At 43.1% G+C, this 17,511-nt stretch overlaps 1 protein-coding gene across 1 annotated transcript in view; it reads left to right on the top strand.

Annotated features, from left to right (window-relative positions):
* Positions 1–17,511, top strand: part of lekr1 (leucine, glutamate and lysine rich 1) — a 121,345-nt gene that overhangs the window by 78,413 nt on the left and 25,421 nt on the right. The window contains exon 9 of the mRNA XM_056270234.1: positions 8,621–8,803. Coding sequence (XP_056126209.1) covers positions 8,621–8,803 — 183 coding nt within the window. The remainder of the gene's footprint in view (positions 1–8,620; positions 8,804–17,511) is intronic.

Raw genomic sequence — 17,511 nt, 5'->3', positions numbered from 1 at the left:
GTTAAAGGGTTAGTTCACCCAAAAAATGTAAACTCTGTCAGTAATTACTCTCCCTCATGTTGTTCAACCCCGTAAGACTTTCGTTCATCTTCGGAACACAAATTAAGATATTTTTGATTAAATCTGAGAGCTGGATCACTCCTCCATAGGCTTCTTAAAGGGGGGGTGAAACACTCAGTTTCAGTCAATCTCATGTTAATCTTGAGTACTTTGAGTACTATCTTGAGTTAATCTTTATGAAGACATGATTTGGTTTTACAATAAACACACAAACAGACACCTACAGTAGCCACCTAAACAAATAACATACATCGCATGCTCCATAGATACATTAACTATTCGTGATCATGTTGTTTAGCCTACTTGCTGTGCTTAAGTTACACGCCGATAGACACACAAATATTTGAAGCAGTTCTACTCACCGCCTGCGGTTCCAACGCAAGACAGTTAACCTTTAGTGTTGGGACTACTCCATCCTTGATAACTAAACGATTAGCAAATCCGGCTTCGAACTGGGCCTTGTTTATAAAAAAATCATCCTCGAAATGCATGGAACAAACAAGAACACTTGCACAACTGTGTTGATGTTCTGGAAAAACAAACTCCATCCACTGGTCCCTTAACGCTTGATTCTTTGGGAATCTGTGCAGTGTTGTCTTGCCTTGGCAACCGAAAACACACTTCTTTGGAGACATATTGAGCGCAGCCGATGCACAGCGCTTTGATGGGCATAGGTTACGGCTATCGCTCTACACGCATCACACACATGACCAGCGTCGGCCAATAGTGAGCCTGCGTGTGACGTATAACACAGAAGCTTTGCGCAATATCACTACGTGAAATCTCACGGCCCACAGAGAAGGAAATGAATAGTTGAATAAAGTCGTCATTTTTGTTAGTTTTTTGCGCACAAAAAGTATTCTCGTCGCTTGATAAACTTAAGGTTGAGCCACTGTAGTCACTCGGACTATTTTAACGATGTCTTTCATAACTTTTGGGCCGGCCAGTTCCAATCCCTTAGAAGCCTATGGAGGAGTGATCCAGCTCTCAGATTTAATAAAAAATATCTTAATTTGTGTTCCGAAGATGAACGAAAGTCTTACGGGGTTGAACAACATGAGGGAGAGTAATTACTGACAGAGTTTTCATTTTTGGGTGAACTAACCCTTTAAGGTAAAAGTGTGGTCACATTTGCTTTAGTCTCGCGTCTCGACTGACGGCAGACTTTCATTGGCTAATGACCGCCCAGAGGCCGTCTGACTGACATGTAAAGCAACCAATCACAGTTCATTTTGTTCAGCGTCATGTTTAGGGGTGTGATAAATGAATGTCGATGTTGTAAACACAACAGTTCCCTTTCGAGGGAACTCGCGATGCGTCATCGACGCTTTGGGAACGCCCCCAGCGTGAATGCGTCTGAGCATCAATGTCAACTAGTCCAATGGAAAGAATGAGCGTCACGGGCGGGTGACGTCATGACCAGGAAGGCATAAGAGCACATCCGGTGAAACGCGGCATTAGCTTCTGTGTCTCAGCAAGCGATCTGTGTTACTCTGTCTCTGTCTATTTATTGTTGTCTGTTCGATATTATTGGGAAGATTTATGGCGATACAACTTTACAAACTCTGTGTTTCTCCCTGCCCGCGTTATTTAACGGGTGGGGACACACACGAGCTTTGTCTAGTTTGTTTGGGAGTGGAGCATGCGGTATCAGCCTCCGAGGGGGCTGATTGCAACATTGTGAGAAGCTTTCGCTTCGCATGCTCCACTCCCGCCTGTCACTTTTCGAGGAAAGTGGCCAGGCTCGCGATCCTCAGGGTGCAGGACCCGCGTCTGCCGAGGCAGCGCGGAGAATGCATTCCTGTGGATCGCGAATAGGATCTCTTTACGGGGTTGGAGACGGGTCCGCGGATCTTTTCTCCTCCCTTTCCACGAGGGATCCAGTGCTCTCTCTCCGGTCTCGGAAGCCCGCGCTGCGGTCTCTTCCGCCCGGGGAGAGAAATCAATGCTTCAGTGCTCTACCTCCGAGGAGGTAGATGTGCTGGGCATTGAAAGTGTACACAATCATGGGGGAAGTGGATTTGCCATCTCTTTCCCCAGCGTATGAGAAATATATAAGCCTTATATATATATATATATATATATATATATATATATATATATATATATATATATATGATAGTTTATATATTATATATAAAAAATATATATATAAAAATAAGCTGGTGGAGGTGTTTAGTAAGGCTGTAGATAAATTAAATATTTAATGGCCAGCAGAAATAAGGGGGCACTCGTTCTAAAAAATAAAACGAGTTTCCTTCCCTCTATTTGTTCACCTCCATCACGGGGCCTTCCATTTTTCCCGATCTGCACAGCGAGCTGTCTAGATCATGGAAAAAGCCTTACTCTTCTTGTTTTTTAGCCCCCACATTCATGTATATTCAGATATTAGGGGGTTAAGAGAGTATGGCTATGGGGCAATACCCCGGTTAGAACAGACGCTTGCGAGCTATCTGTCTCCCGGTTCAGTATCGACCCTGAAGGCGTCGGCTTCTCTCACTAAACCATTAAAAAAAACTATTTTTAATCTAGTGGGAAAAGCATTTACGGCAGTGGGTCTAGCAGGAGCCTGCTTGCACACTATAGCAGTGCTACAAGCATATCAGGCTGACCTGCTGTGGTATTTGGACAGAAGTGAGGGAGTTTGGCCCGATGGGGTTTGAGAACTTCGTCGGGCCACAGATTTATCTCTCAGGGATGGCAGCCCTTGTGGTCACTGAGAGACACCTCTGGCTCAATTTGATGGGAATCATGGAGAAAGATACAATATAATCTCTCCCTCGTTATGTCCAACCCCCTGGGGCTGCTGGGCGTGAGCAGCTCCAGCCGTCTAGTATCTCATACACAACACAGCAGCCAAAGCCTTCAAAGCAGAAGCCGGATCCGAGGACCGTTCTTCATGCTGAGAAAGCTTCGGCTCGAAGGAAAAGGTCTGGCGCCACCGGCGTCAGACCGGTGAGGGCAGCCCCAATCGGGGTGGAATGGTGTACACCTCATTATACGGTGCCCTTTCCATCTCGGTGCCCTTAGGGGATCGTTCTGCCAACCCGCCACCCTTGGTGCTCGGGGCGCAGCGGTCTCCAAGCGAGCTTCTGGCGCAGCGTCAACTCGACGTTGCGTCGGACTCGCGCCCTCTGAGGGGGGTTCGAAAACAGTCAGTTCGGGTGGTTCCTGCCAGTATGCTTCAGGTCCCCGAGCTGGCTGTCTTTATTACATCAGAGGCCAGCCTCGAGGGGCTGGTTCCCTTGGTAGATTTTCTGGCAGTGCATTAGCTACTGCCAAATATATCTCTATGGGTCCTGCAGTTAGTAGTAAGAGGCAGATTTGGTTCTCGTCCTCCAGGCTACAACGGGGTGTTGCTCACGTTAGTGCATTCCGAGCAGGCTCTGGTAATGGAGCAAGAGGTAAAGGCCCTGTTAGCAAAAAAAGCTATAGAGCAGGTGTACTCACCCGACATTGCGTCGGGTCTTTACAGTCGTTATCTCATTTCTCCAAAAAAGGATGGAGAGCTGCGTCACTTACTAGATCTTCGTCTGTTGAAGTGTTTGGTGCTGGAACTCAAGTCCAAGATGCTGACACTCAAACAGATCGTGACTCAAATCAGATCCGAGGACTGGTTTGTCACGATAGATCTAAAAGACGTATACTTCCATATCTCCATCCTCCCTCAGCACAGGAGGTTCCTGAGGTTTTCTTTGGGGCAAAGAACACCAGTATCAGGCACTTCCTTTCGGTCTAGCTCTATCACCCCGCACATTCACGAAGTGTGTAGACGCAGCTCTGGCCCTGCCAGGCTGCAGTGTATACGCATTCTGAATTGCATAGATGACTGGCTGATTCTAGCGGAATCAGAACAGTTAGCGGTTCGGCACCGAGGTGTCGTTCTCGCTCATATGCAGATGTTGGGGTTGAGGCTCAATGCCAAGAAGAGTGTGCTTTCTCCAGTACAGAGAACCACTTTCCTTGGTGTGGTATGGGATTCAGTGACGATGCGGGCCACTCTGTCGCCCATTCGTGTAGCTGCTATCCTAACAGCCACAAAAGAGCTGAGGCTAGGCCAGTCACGCACTGTAAAACAGTTCGAGAGACTGTTGGGTCTTGTGGCAGTAGCGTCCAACGGGATACCTTTTGGCCTGCTGTACATGAGACCTTTGCAGTGGTGGCTCAGGACCAGAGGGTTCTACCCGAGGGGAAACCCACTTCGTATGATCAAGATCACGCGGCGGTGCCTTCGTGCCTTGGTTATATGGAGGAAACACTGGTTCTTAACCCAGGGTCCGGTGTTGGGAGCTCTTTGCCATCGAGTTGCTATCTCGACAGATGCTTCCCTCACCGGCTGGGGAGCGGTGTTGGAAGGCCGCTCAGCTCAGGGCTTGGGAGGAGTCATCATCTCGCCTGGCACATGAATTGCCTAGAGATGATGGTCGTCTTCAATGCGTTGAGACATCTCCTCCCAGACCTGAGGGGCCATCATGTGTTGTTCTGAAACAGTGACTGTTAGGCCTCAGGGCAGCAGCGTTCAATGTGATACCCTTTGACCTGCTGTACGTGAGACCTTTACAGTGGTGGCTCAGGACCAGAGGGTTCTCCCTGAGGGGAAACCCACTCCGTACGATCAAGATCACGCGGCAGTATCCCCGCGCCTTGGTTATATGGAGGAAACTCTGGTTCTTGACCCACAGACAACACGTTGGTGGCCTATTATTTTGGTCCCTCAGGAAATTACGCTGTCTGAGGGCAGTGTATATTCCAGGGGGGCCAGAATATTGGAGCAGACACCCTGTCGAGGCAGGGGCTGAGGCCAGGGGACTCCACCCCGAGGCGGTGGAGCAAATATGGGAGTTTTATGGCCAGGCAGAAGTGGATTTGTTCTCGTCTCAGCATACGACGCACTGTCCACTCTGGTTATCCCTCACTCAACCAGTCCCCTCGGGGCTGGTTGCTATGGTGCAGACGTTGCTGAGGCTACGTCTGTACGCATTTCCCCCTGTTGCTCTGCTCCCAGGAGTTCTGGAGTGATTCCGCCAGGATGGAATAAGCCTATTTAGTAGCACCACCCTGGCCGAGCTGAATTTGGTTTGCGGACCTAATTTTTCTCCTCGACGGACCTCCCTTGGAGGTCCCGATCAGGAGAGACCTTCTGTCTCAGGCAGGGGATGCAATATTGCACCCCCGGCAGGGGATTTGGAAACTGTGGGTTTGGCCTCTGAGGGGGCCCAACTCATTGAGAGTGGTCTCTCAACCGAGGTTGTTGAGACCATTCTAATCTCCAGAGCTCCCGCTACGAGGAAACTATATTCACTATTTTGAGAGTTTTTCACTTCTTGGTGTTACCAGCGTCAGTGGGATCCGGTTAACTGTTCAGTAAACACAGTATTCGAGTTTCTGTAAGAACGCTTTGTATCAGGTCTATGTCCTTCCACGCTTAGGGTATACGTGGCGGCCATTGCGGCTTTCCAGGCCCTGGTGGGTAGTACATTTTTGGGTCGAGACCCCCTGATCACTCGTTTCCTTCGTGGCACTTTGAGGCTGAGGCCTGCAACTTGCACTAGGGTGCTGGCTTGGGACCTTGCAATAGTTCTAGAAGGCCTATTTGGGGCTCCCTTCGAGCCCTTAGATTTGGTCTCAGAGAAGTTCCTTTCTTTTAAGACTATTTTCTGCTAGCTATTTCGTCCTTATTAGAGTCAGACCTTCAGGCCCTTTCGGTCCCCACCTGCCTTGAGTGCTCCGGGGATGGCCAAGGCAATCTTACCCGAAACATGGATATGTTCCAAAGGTGCCTACCATTATTCCGAGGCCTATTGTGCTGCAGGTTTCTGTCCTCCTTTTACATCTGCGGACCAGGAAAGGCTGAACCTCTTGTGTCCAGTGCGAGCACTGGATACTTATGTTCATCGGACATCTTCAATGAGGAAGTCCGACCAGTTATTTATTTGCTTTGGATCACCTAAGAAGGGTCTTCCTGCTTTTAAACAGACGGTTAGTAAGTGGATAGTTGAGGCTATTTCACTTGCATACGAGTACTCTGACCAGCCGTGTCCTTTGGCGGTCAGAGCTCACTCTACGAGGGGTATGGCTGCCTCTAAAGCCTTACTATTTGGAGTTTCTCTTCAAGACGTTTGTGATGCGGCAGGCTGGTCCTCACCGCTCACATTCGTCAGGTTTTACAGTTTGGACCTGGATGCTGCCCCAGGTTCTCAGGTGCTTAGTGCTTAGTTCCAACAGACTGACACTCAGGTACTTGGAATTCTGGTGTTTTGGGTATTCTCGTTCCCAAAGCGTCGATGACGCATCGCGAGTTCCCTCGAAAGGGAACGTCTCAGGTTACTACTGTAACCATAGTTCCCTGAGAAAGGGAACGAGACGATGCGTCACCCTGCCATACTTCCTGCATCCCTGTGATCGGCTTCAACTTTTTGAAGTTAATGCCGCGTTTCACCGGATGTGCTCTTATGCCTTCCTGGTCATGACGTCACCCGCCCGTGACGCTCATTCTTTCCATTGGACTAGTTGACATTGATGCTCAGACGCATTCACGCTGGGGGCGTTCCTAAAGCGTCGATGACGCATCGCCTCGTTCCCTTTCTCAGGGAACTATGGTTACAGTAGTAACCTGAGACGTTTTCTTCTTCCATGAGGGGGTTTGGCATCACGACGGCTTTATTTCTAGGTGGACCGTTAAAGAAGGCGACACATAAATCAAACACAAAGTCTCCTGGAAATCCTGTATAATTTAACTAATCTGATGACAACTTCTAAACTCTTGAGGTGTTTCCAATTTTGTGTGTCTTATGCATCATCAGATGTTCAGCCACTGATGTTGAGACTATTTCCTATTGTTCTGCAAATCTTTGTCTTAAAATCAAGAAATTCCTCCCTCAGATATCAGATTATTAATCGATATATATTGGATAAGTGGCAAGAGGAGTGGAACACGTGCAAGAATAATAAGCCATATGAAATGCATCCGTAAATTTCAAACAGACTTTTAATCACTCTTAAAACTAGATCTGATCAAGTGGTGTTCACCAGATGTCGGATAGGTCATACAAGCTTGACTCATGCTTTTTTACTTAAAGGTGAAGACCCAACTCTATGCTTGTTTTGTAAGATTCCCCTCTCTGTTAAACATATTTTATTGGACTGTCCTGGGACAGTGCATATTAATGGACATCTTAGTAATCTTTTCAGCAATGTAAATATGCCAGAATTAGCCCAAAGGCTATTTTACATCTGCTTGGTTTAATACAAGTAGAATGCTCTTTTATTAAGTTATTTCACTTATTTAGTAAGATTAAAGGTTTTGGATTTTTTTATCATATGCTAATTTTAAAAAATGTGAATAATATGACTTGTTGTTTTGCTTGTTTTTATTGTATTTATAGGATATTTGTATTTTTGTAATTTAATTTTTGCCATAAAAATAGCTTTAGATGCTGACATGGCATTAGATAAAACAATCTATCTATCTTAAAATCAAGTCATTTCAAAAGGAATCCATGCAATCTGGAATTTGTGGCGAACAGATCCCCCACACAGATTTTGCAATTGTTGGTCGGACGAACTTGCAACGTTTACCAACAGAAACCTCATGGTTTGAAAATGACTTATGTAGGAACTGTGCTTCATACATCGCTACACAATTGACAATAGACAACAGACCCTTTTTGCCCACAAAATGCTAAAATGATCACATTCTGTACTCACACTGTGATTGTTATCCATCTTGTATTAATTTGCTGAAACTGCAGCCTGCGGTACTGCAGACAGACCATAATGATTTTGTAAGACCCCTTAAAAGTTTGTGGATTTACATAAGCATGTTTCCAAAACCTATAGTTAGATGTCTACCTAGATAGCATTTATACACATCATAAATGTGCTCGTTAGGCAGAGGTAGGTATTTACCAAGTGAATTTTCTGCAGTTACATTGTTTTAATGTAGAGGTGACTTGTCTTTTATGAGTTAAGGCCCTTGCATACTGAGTCCGAAATTTTCACACGTTAAAAAATAAAAAAACTTCGAATCGGGTTTGATTTTCTGCGTTTTTCGCATCCGTAGCAAGCAGTTTGAATTGTGTTTGAATGGTGTTTTGACAATTCAGACTCAGAGCCACCGAATCACGAATATATTAACGCATACGAAAATTTCGGACTCAGTGTGCAAGGGCCTTTAGTCATTGAATCATTTTTTCAAACAATTATTCACAAAAACGAATTAATTCACAAGCCAAACAAGTGACTGTCGTAATGAACCAGACATTAAATCATCCATTTAACCGATTCATTCAAACAAGACTGGAGTAATGATGCTGAAAATTCAGCTTTGCATTTTAAAATATATTAAAATGGTCAACAATTATTTTAAATTGTAAAATGACCATGCCATTTCAGCATGGTAGGATGTATGTAGGCAGAATGCAGTGAGACATAGACTCATGGCAAGACTCGTGGTTTCAGAACAAAGCTATTTATGTTGTGTGTGCAGATATCTAGCTTTTATGTGGGTGTAAACGGTTGCATGTGTTGTGATTCAATGTGTTCACTCTTTCCCCCGAAGGCTGTCCCGAGACCTGAGGGAGGAGGAGGAGAGCCGGTTGTCATGTCAACGACGATGCGAGTCCATGCAGGAGCAGCTGTTGGCGTGGCAACAGAAAGAGGAGGAGGTAACCCGGAGACTGGAAAGGGCGGAGGACGAGATGAAGGACCTGAGAGTTGCCCGGTCCACTTTACAGCAGGAGAGGTCTGTTAGACAAACACACTCGCTAGTCAGTCACACTCCACAGCAGGAGAGAAGAAATAAAGTGTTGCTTGCTACACACAAATACATTTGTGTTCAGCCACACACTACAGCTGTACAGCTTTTTTTTCTCTTTGCGTGTTGCATCCTTCCATCCCACCTGCTCCTCTCAATAGACCGCCGACACGCCGGGACCTGTAGGATATGACTCAGTGTTTGCGAACCTGTTTCCTCTCTATCTGTCTTCATTTACAATTTGTAAAACAAACCAACGAAAGCTGTTATGCAGAAGCTCCAACTAAAGCTGTGCGTTGCGGGAATAACCAGGATTAAGTGGTGTTATTAGGCATGATGTGAAGCAGAATTAGGGCTCGTTCACACAGAACGCTAGCCTGGGAAAACCCAGACAACTTCCGGCAAATTTAGATTTGCTCTGAAAGTTAGTCTGGCAAAGAGCTCATTCAAGCTCATTTCCAATCCGCCGAAATCGAGGCACCAATCAGAAACGTTGGGGCGGGCTTTACACGATGACGACAGCGCTGGGATTTTGAAGCAGATTTTGTAGCCTGCATTACAAAGATGGATGCCGCCGTCGAACATCACTCGTTCCAATCAGCTATCACGTCTGTTTTAAGCCATTTGAACGTTTCCTTTTAGTTAAAAACCGAGCAAAGAACAACACTCGGAGATGTTTCTCCGCCGCTCTGCATACGTCATCTCCTTCATCGCTCTGATTGGGTTTAGGTCTATCCGCGACGTCCGTTGGTGACGCCCTCTGGAAATGATTTGTCTATGACGCTTTGCCAGACCATAACTCAGTTACAACTGAGAATGGTCTGGTTTTAACCAGGCTAACAGAACGCGTTTTTCGATCAAAAACGTGAGACACAGGGCAATTGAACGTCTCAAGATGCTTTTTTTATATTTTTAAGTTGAACTTATTTTAACTTTACCAGGCATCACACGTCATTCGATCAAAAAAAGTTCAACTTAAAAATGTCTTTATGCCATCCTGTATCATGCATTTTGAAATACACACAATTCCACTGCACTGATTTTCCATTGTTTCCATTGCTTTTTTAATATGTGCTTGACTGACATGGTTGACCATTGCGCTCACACCTCACATCTTCATGCATGACACATCGTTCTTGTAGCGTGACTCCAGGGGAAAAGAAGGGGAAAAATACCCACATCTTTAGACCTTGCGCAGGGGAAAGAAAAAAAAAACACCCAATCAGTTTTATCATTGATAGATTATAATCTATAAGCTATATGCACAAAATGGGCAGAGGCTATTTACATTAACTCTGCCCACTGATGTCTAGTTTGGCCAGACAGAATTACAGAAGATGCTGTATTGTCAACATCAGCAATAGTGTAGGGGTTAGGCACACGGCTGATGCAAATGAATCCGTGTTCGAATCCGCCTTTTGCCGTACTCGCTCTCCTCCCTTTTCCCATCACATATCATATCAGAAAGGCATTTATTTTCAATAAAAATAAAGAAAATACTCAAATAAAGTGTTCAACGTGTGTTTAATAATAAAGTGTTTTGGGTTAGAGGTGTGTGTGGGGAGGGCTTTATTGTCCTAATAAGGCAAAATCCATTTAATAATTAAAAAATAATAATCATTTACTCTCTGTTATTATTTCATGCCGTTTAATGTGCAACAACACTGAGGTGCAAATAGTATCTGCCTCTATTTTATAAGTATAAATGGCATCTAACTACCATTTACATTTATTGCAAAGAAAAATAGGCCTACTGCTATTTTTACATTGTCAATAGAATGTATTGCTATTTAAACTTAGTGTAAACAGCCGCTGCCAAAAGTATTTTAACTTTCTAAAAAATGCATTTTCCCATTCCACTTTATTCATTCCATCTCGTGTTTTTAAATAAAACAAACGCATTCAGTGCGAACGGCCCCTCAGAGATGTTTAGGTCCCTAAACCCCTCTTCTCCTCCTATTTGATCTTCTATTGTTCTTTCCCACCTGTTCATCAGGGTAATTGCAAGTCAATTCACATCTGTCTCTTCCTTTATTAGGGCCTGATTGTATCAGTGGCCACCTGTGTCTTGAGTTTCTGTTAGTTTCTCTCTGTTAGTGGGCTTTTGTTACGTCCCAGCTGTTTGTGTGTTTGGATGTCTGGTGTTGTTTGCATACACTCCTCTGTCCCTGAGGTCTACCTGTCTGTTAGCAACCAACAGCACAGCCTTGTCTTCTTTGTCTTTTGCTTAGTGTTGTGTTATGTTCGTCCTCAACTGTTTACACCTCAGCTGTTGCGTCGGCTAATGGTCTTGTTGCCATGCCACTCACTTCTCACATGTTGATGTCCAGGCTTGTCGGATCATGGTGTTGGGTGGATGCAATGGAATTGCTATGGCATTTTGTGCGGTTGCTAAGGCATTGGCAATTATTTGGATCAGATCTGTGCAAGAAAATGGCTGATCAGCTCGTGGGTCATTGTCGAGAACATCTAGAACCTGTCACAGCAAGCATCACTATGTTTTATGAATGTTTTCAGTTGCAGTATGCTGTGTATTCTACTAGTAGTTGTCTACTCGGGCCTGACGTTCTTGTATGCTACAGCAAAGACTCCTCCCCAAAAATGTGTGTCACTTGGTCAAGTGCTATTCAACACCGTTCATTTCAGCCCAGGGCAAACACTTGCTTTTCTGAAGATGTATTGATCTAGTCATTGAGCAGTAAGACATGGGCTTTGTTCGGCAGGCTCATACTTGTGCTGCAGGTGAGGTGGGGTCAGAGGTCGCAGGTGTTTGAGTAATGAGATGGAAATGAGTGCTTAAGCTGTCATCCTCTGAGAAACAGTGGTGTCAGACTCAGGCCAAAATAGCAAAATAATTAAAATAGCTTGAATGTAACTCCACACCCTTGCTTCATTTAGTATACGTGGTTCAATGAATATGCAAATGAGCCCCGCCTCCACTCACTCAATCACTCACTCAGCTCAGAGATCCACTCGTTGACGATCACACGTAGATCTGATTGGTTACATGGTAACCAATAGTTTGTGACGTCAGAAACACCAGCGATTTTGGTGTTTGGATCACTGCAGTTTTAAGGAGAAAAAACTCAGCAATGGTGTTGACTTGAATTATGAATTTGTGTATGGTTTGTCTTAAAGCATATTAAAAACACCACATAGACATATAAACAATGTTAAAAAAGCTTGATTTTCACCACAGGGGGACTTTAATATTGTTAGCTAAGGCCGCCATCTTGTTGTATTGTGTAAGTTTAGCAGAATCATCTGCTGAAGTCTATTGCTGCAGATATAGATTCATACTGTACATGCGTGTAAGGCCGTCTAATTTGATCCAATGGCGGCATTCAAATTAGCGGTGAAGGTCTCAACGCGTGTTCCGTCTTTTCCCATGGCAAGGAGATTTTTAATTAAATACAATACATTTTATCTTAATGTATTAACTCGTTTCATCTGACTCCATAAAATGAAAGTTTTTCAATGATATCTGTGCATCATTAAATATACGTTAATGTTTGACTATTCCTTTTAACTCCAATGGAAATGAAGTCAAAGTCTGTTAGAATAATCAAATATAACAATTTATTATGTCAGGTAAAAGTATTATGCCAATTTCATAATCAGTTCAAAGATCATCAATACAAAACATCAAATGCTTTAGGATAAGAGAAATAGATGCAAACCCAACATTTAAGAACTACATGAGCTAACCTCACGGGCTGATCTGAGATGCAGAAAGAGCCCCGAACCCCTTGCTGCCTTCCATTAAATAGCCAGAACTTCTTTACAATGGTAATTTCCATTCAGAGGTTACACCTCTTGGGTGGGGGCGTGGAGACCATTTGTCCACCTTTCTTTGTGTGCCAGTTTCTCTAAACTTCTAAAAAACCTTATTACCTTTTGTTTTATACTTTGGGAATGAGACATTTGTACCACTCATTCTTGAGACATTTCAAATGATACCAAACATAATACTCAATGATAATCATTCACATCAAACCATACATTCTTATGTGAGTTTCAGGTGATCTGCATGAAGGGGAAGAAGTGGGGGATGAGGGGAAGAAATGTAGATTAGGATGATTCAGAGGTGAGACCTCTAGTCTCGGATGGGGCCTTCACAAGAGTGAGCCCAAATGCTACTATGCAGTGGGTTCTTTGTCTTCTCAAGAAGTGGTCGTTCCCTATAACCAGTTATCCAGTCTTACATGCGTCTAACTACAGTTGCAGACGCTCCGTCAACTTTTTCTCGAATGTTCACGGACCGGCTTTGACCATTCCAATATGGCCGACGGCTTATGCATAGCGGTCCATAGAAATAGCTGCTAATGAGGAATCTATGTGTGTAAATATATATATATATATATATATATATATATATATATATATATATATATTCAACCATGGGCGTCGGAAGCAAAAAAACAAGTGTGTTGGTCCTCCCCCAGAAAAATGTTACTGGAGTAAATGCCATTTCATGTATTCTGGTGCCTTTTAATTAAACAAGTAAACTAAACTCCGCTTCACGCCGTGCATTAAATGCACAGCTATCCGTGGATTATCCTGCCGCTGATACCATGGTCATTTGCCAGCATTGGCAACTTAAAGCTGTTATTGATGTTTGCAACGCAATATTAGACTGGAAGGGTACAACGGCAATTATTTTCGTCAGTTGCGGCTCGTTGAGAAATACAATGTAGCGATTCAGCGGAAATGGAGTTTAATTTATCAGGGCATTCCTCAAGTGGAATGGATTTGACTGACGGCGCTCTGAAAAGCGTACAGACATATGCGCTGAATTAGAGACGGTAAAAGTGAGTGGGTCCAAGATCATTGGTCTTAAAAAGTGGGTGGGTCTTGTCCCGCCCATATACAATGGTTCCGACGCTCATGTGTTCAACAACCCAAAAAATGGCGATTCAACTTGTTCAAACGGTGAAAAAAAGAGAGCCAACCAACTGCGATCAGGGTTACTGATCTGACAAAACCCGATGAACTGCCGTCTGTCGGTGCAGTGTGTATTGGCTAATCATAAATACTAGCAGTACAGTAGACATGCACTATCATTATAGCCTTTCTTTTGATTCCAGTTAAACTGAGTAGTTTTTGTATTATGTTTGATTTGTATTTATTTTGATTCCAAGCAGGGATGTCTTGTCCGGGGAATAGACAGGCAGTGCAGAGCCTCAAGACAATTTTCTCATAGAAATCCTAAAGAGTGGTGTGAATGTGAAGGGGGTGATGACGACAAAAACAACAACACACTGTTGTTTCATTCGCCTTTAACCCTGTAAACATCAAACGAAAGTGGATTAAGAAAAACAAGAAGAGCGAACTGTGCCTTCCTTCAGACCTCCACCACACACCACCACCTTTTCTAAGGCATTGTGGGAAGGAAGTATAAACACTTTGTTAAAGTGCAAAGAAGTTAACAGAATGTCCTGACCGTGTGCTTGAACTGTACGTGCTGTTTCAGTTCAGAGGAACAAGCGCTGAGGAAGCACACTAAACGGCATGTGCACGCCTTGTATTCTCACACATATCCAGTCATACAATAGCTGTAACCACGCTTTGCCAATTATCACAGTCCCCGCTCGTGCCTTTCAGAGCAGATTGTGACCCCTGTTCTGCTCTACAGAGGACATTTTGTCCCTCAACTCTCTATTCTCGCCCACCAAACAACTACAGCTTCAGCCTTTTTATAAGCACTGAGTCATACGAACAAACCCCTCTTTCATGCATCCGCATGGATCACAATGGCACTGTTGATGTTTTTCATAGACTCTGAGAGTAACACTTCACTTCTGGTCTCCCACACGCACAGCTCAGGGTCATACAACCACAATCACCAAACCCCTGACAACAACAAAACACACTTCAGCGAGTGAGAGAGCCAGGAAGATGACGCCATCACTTTTAGGCCATTTAAGAGGTCGTTCAAAAGTTTCGGGTCAGTAGGGTATTTTTAAAGAAATTCATAGTTTTATTTAGCAAGGATGCTGTTATTTTGAACTCCCTATTCATCACCGCAGCTGTGTGTAATATTTTGTGACGTCAGAAACACTGGCGATTTCAAACCGTGTTTTTGAGACTGTCTTTGGCACACTGCAGTTTTAAGGAGAAAATACTCAGCAATGCTGTTGACTTATGAATTTACACACGGTTTGTCTTAAAGCATATTAAAAACACCACACAGACATATAAACAACATTAAAAGCTTGATTTTCACCACAGGGGGACTTCAAATGTTTTCAAATAGAGATCGTGGTAAAAAATGGGATGGGAGAAAAAAAATGATTTCATTGCTTTTGTGTTCTCTCACAAAAGTTTTCTGTTTCCCTGAGAATCTTTGTGTTCCCTTCTTTGCGAGCGAATGCAAAGTTTCTGGGGGAACGCAAAACTTTTGTTAGAGATTCTCCCATCTCATATTTTTTTTCTTTTACCATGTTCCGGCTCCAGACAGATCATATTCACTATAGTGTTTATCAAACACCAAATTTAATCTGAAAAAAGCAAAAATGTGTTATCAAGAGGACAACCCTGAAGCTTTTACCTCTTTTTGTAATGTGAAATTGTAATTGTCACATTACGTGCCACATGCCTAATTTGTTTCCCTCATGCCTGTGAGCGGTTACACATTTAGTAATGGTGACCTCAAAGCCGTATTGAAAATCCTAGTTACACTAATCTTCTCCCAGAACTTTTTTGTCATGTGCTTTTTTTCCCTCTTTCCTTCCAACTTCTTCCACTTTCAGAGCATTTGCTTTCTATCTGCCACTCCGATATTTTTCCATTGATTTGATTACACAAGTGCAGTGAAGTGTGCACATTCCAGACTGGGCTTATTTAACACTTGTGTTTCTGAGAGCCACTTCTTCCAGACATCCCCCATTACAGGCCTTCTCTCTGGAGAGCCATCACACAAGTGCTGTCAGAGAGCTGCGTGTCTGTCAGTCCCCGACCTATCTAGCTTTAATAGTATACAGCCTCACGGCACGTAAACCCCTAGACCGGCGAGATGAAACATTCCCTCTCTCTTAGGGTGGAAAAAAACCCCGAAAGAATACGCCTGGAATCTTTTGTGTGAGCGCCTCTGTCTCGGGGGAATTATGGCAACACATACTAGTGGGAATCAAAGTTATTTTCAGTGCATTATACTCATATTTAAGGTCTGAAATATTCTGAAAGTCGTATTCAAGGCACGTTTTAACTGAGAGGTTAGGTAGGAATGCTGGTATGTGGCGATCTGATTCAGTCAGGCTGTTTTTGAGGAATTTGATGTTTCTCCTGAGCTGTTTATGTTTGCTTTTGTGTGTGTCTCAGTCTCCACCAATCCAGGATGGAAGTAGTCTGTCTATAAAGTCGCAGTTTCTGTCTCGTGGGAGGAATGTTTGAGCCACGGAGGAATGTGCTGTAAAAATGGTATTTGTGCCAAACTGTCTGTCTGTCTAGTCACCAGCGTTCCTCAAATCCTTGCTGTCTGTCTCGGCTAATAGCAGAAGAGCTTTTCAGAGGCGCCCAAAGTACGGTTTGATGAGTCAAACTATAATCACGGTTACAAACAGGAAGAGAGAAGCATCTTGGGCCAGGTCTGCTGTCTGTACATGACAACATATCCTGTTCTCAATGAGTAATTTTATCCTTATTTACAGTTAATATATAGTTTTTATTATATTAAGACTCTGTTTTCTTTAATATAACTGTGTTTTATTCCTCTTATATTTTATTTATACATTACTGTTTAAAAGTTTTGGGTGAGGTAAGAATGTTTTTTTATCAAAGGAAGCCTTTTGCTCACAAAAGCTGCATTTATATGATTAAAAATACAGTAAAAACAGTAATATTGTGAAATATGATTACAATTTGGTAATTTATTCCTGTGATCAAAGCTGAATTTTCAGCATCATTACTCCAGTCTTCAGAGTCACATGATCCTTCAGAAATCACTCTAATATGTTGATTTGCTGCTCAATAAACATTTATGATTATTATCAGTGTTGAAAACAGGTGTGCTGCTTCATCTTTTAGATCGAATGTTCAGAAGAACAGCATTTTTAAAACTGGAAATCTTTGTAAAAGAACAATGCAAAAGTCTTTTCTGTCAATTGAATGCATCCTTGCTAAATAAAAGTATTAATAAATCTGACTAACCTGAAACTTTTGAATGGCAGTGTATGTTTTTATACTTATAATTATATGTATTTTCTCTTATATTTTTATTGGAAAACTACGGAGCCCCTAAAGGGACATGGTGAAGAAAAAAAAAAGAGATTATTTGGCAATACTTTTGCGTTCTCATGCAAATGCTTTGCTTTCCCGAGAGAAACTTTGCGTTCACTCGCTAAGACTGCAATTGACTTTTTTTTTTTTTTTTACATCTCATATTTGTTTCCACCACCATGCCTTTAGGTGCTTTATAGAAAACAAGTCGAAAAAGACCAATAAACATTTTGTTTATTTGCATTATGCTGTTTATTTTTGGGGGCTGAAAAACAGGATATGGCGCAGATTAAAAGCATCTCTGATATGAAAGCTAATAAATAACAACTTTCTGAGAAAAAAACAGGTGCACAGTCTCGCCAGAAGTGTTTTTCTCCAACATGTGTATGTCTAGCCTGCTTGACTGTGTTCAGTGTGACTGGAGAATGCATGTCTTCAGCTGGGATTAGCAGTTGTTGTGAAATACTCATTACTCTGTC

The sequence above is a fragment of the Rhinichthys klamathensis genome, unplaced genomic scaffold (assembly GCF_029890125.1).
Source record: "Rhinichthys klamathensis goyatoka isolate OS25496 unplaced genomic scaffold, OSU_Roscu_1.1 h1tg000299l_1, whole genome shotgun sequence".
NCBI lineage: Eukaryota > Metazoa > Chordata > Actinopteri > Cypriniformes > Leuciscidae > Rhinichthys > Rhinichthys klamathensis.
This window is presented reverse-complemented; position numbering and strand designations above follow the sequence as displayed.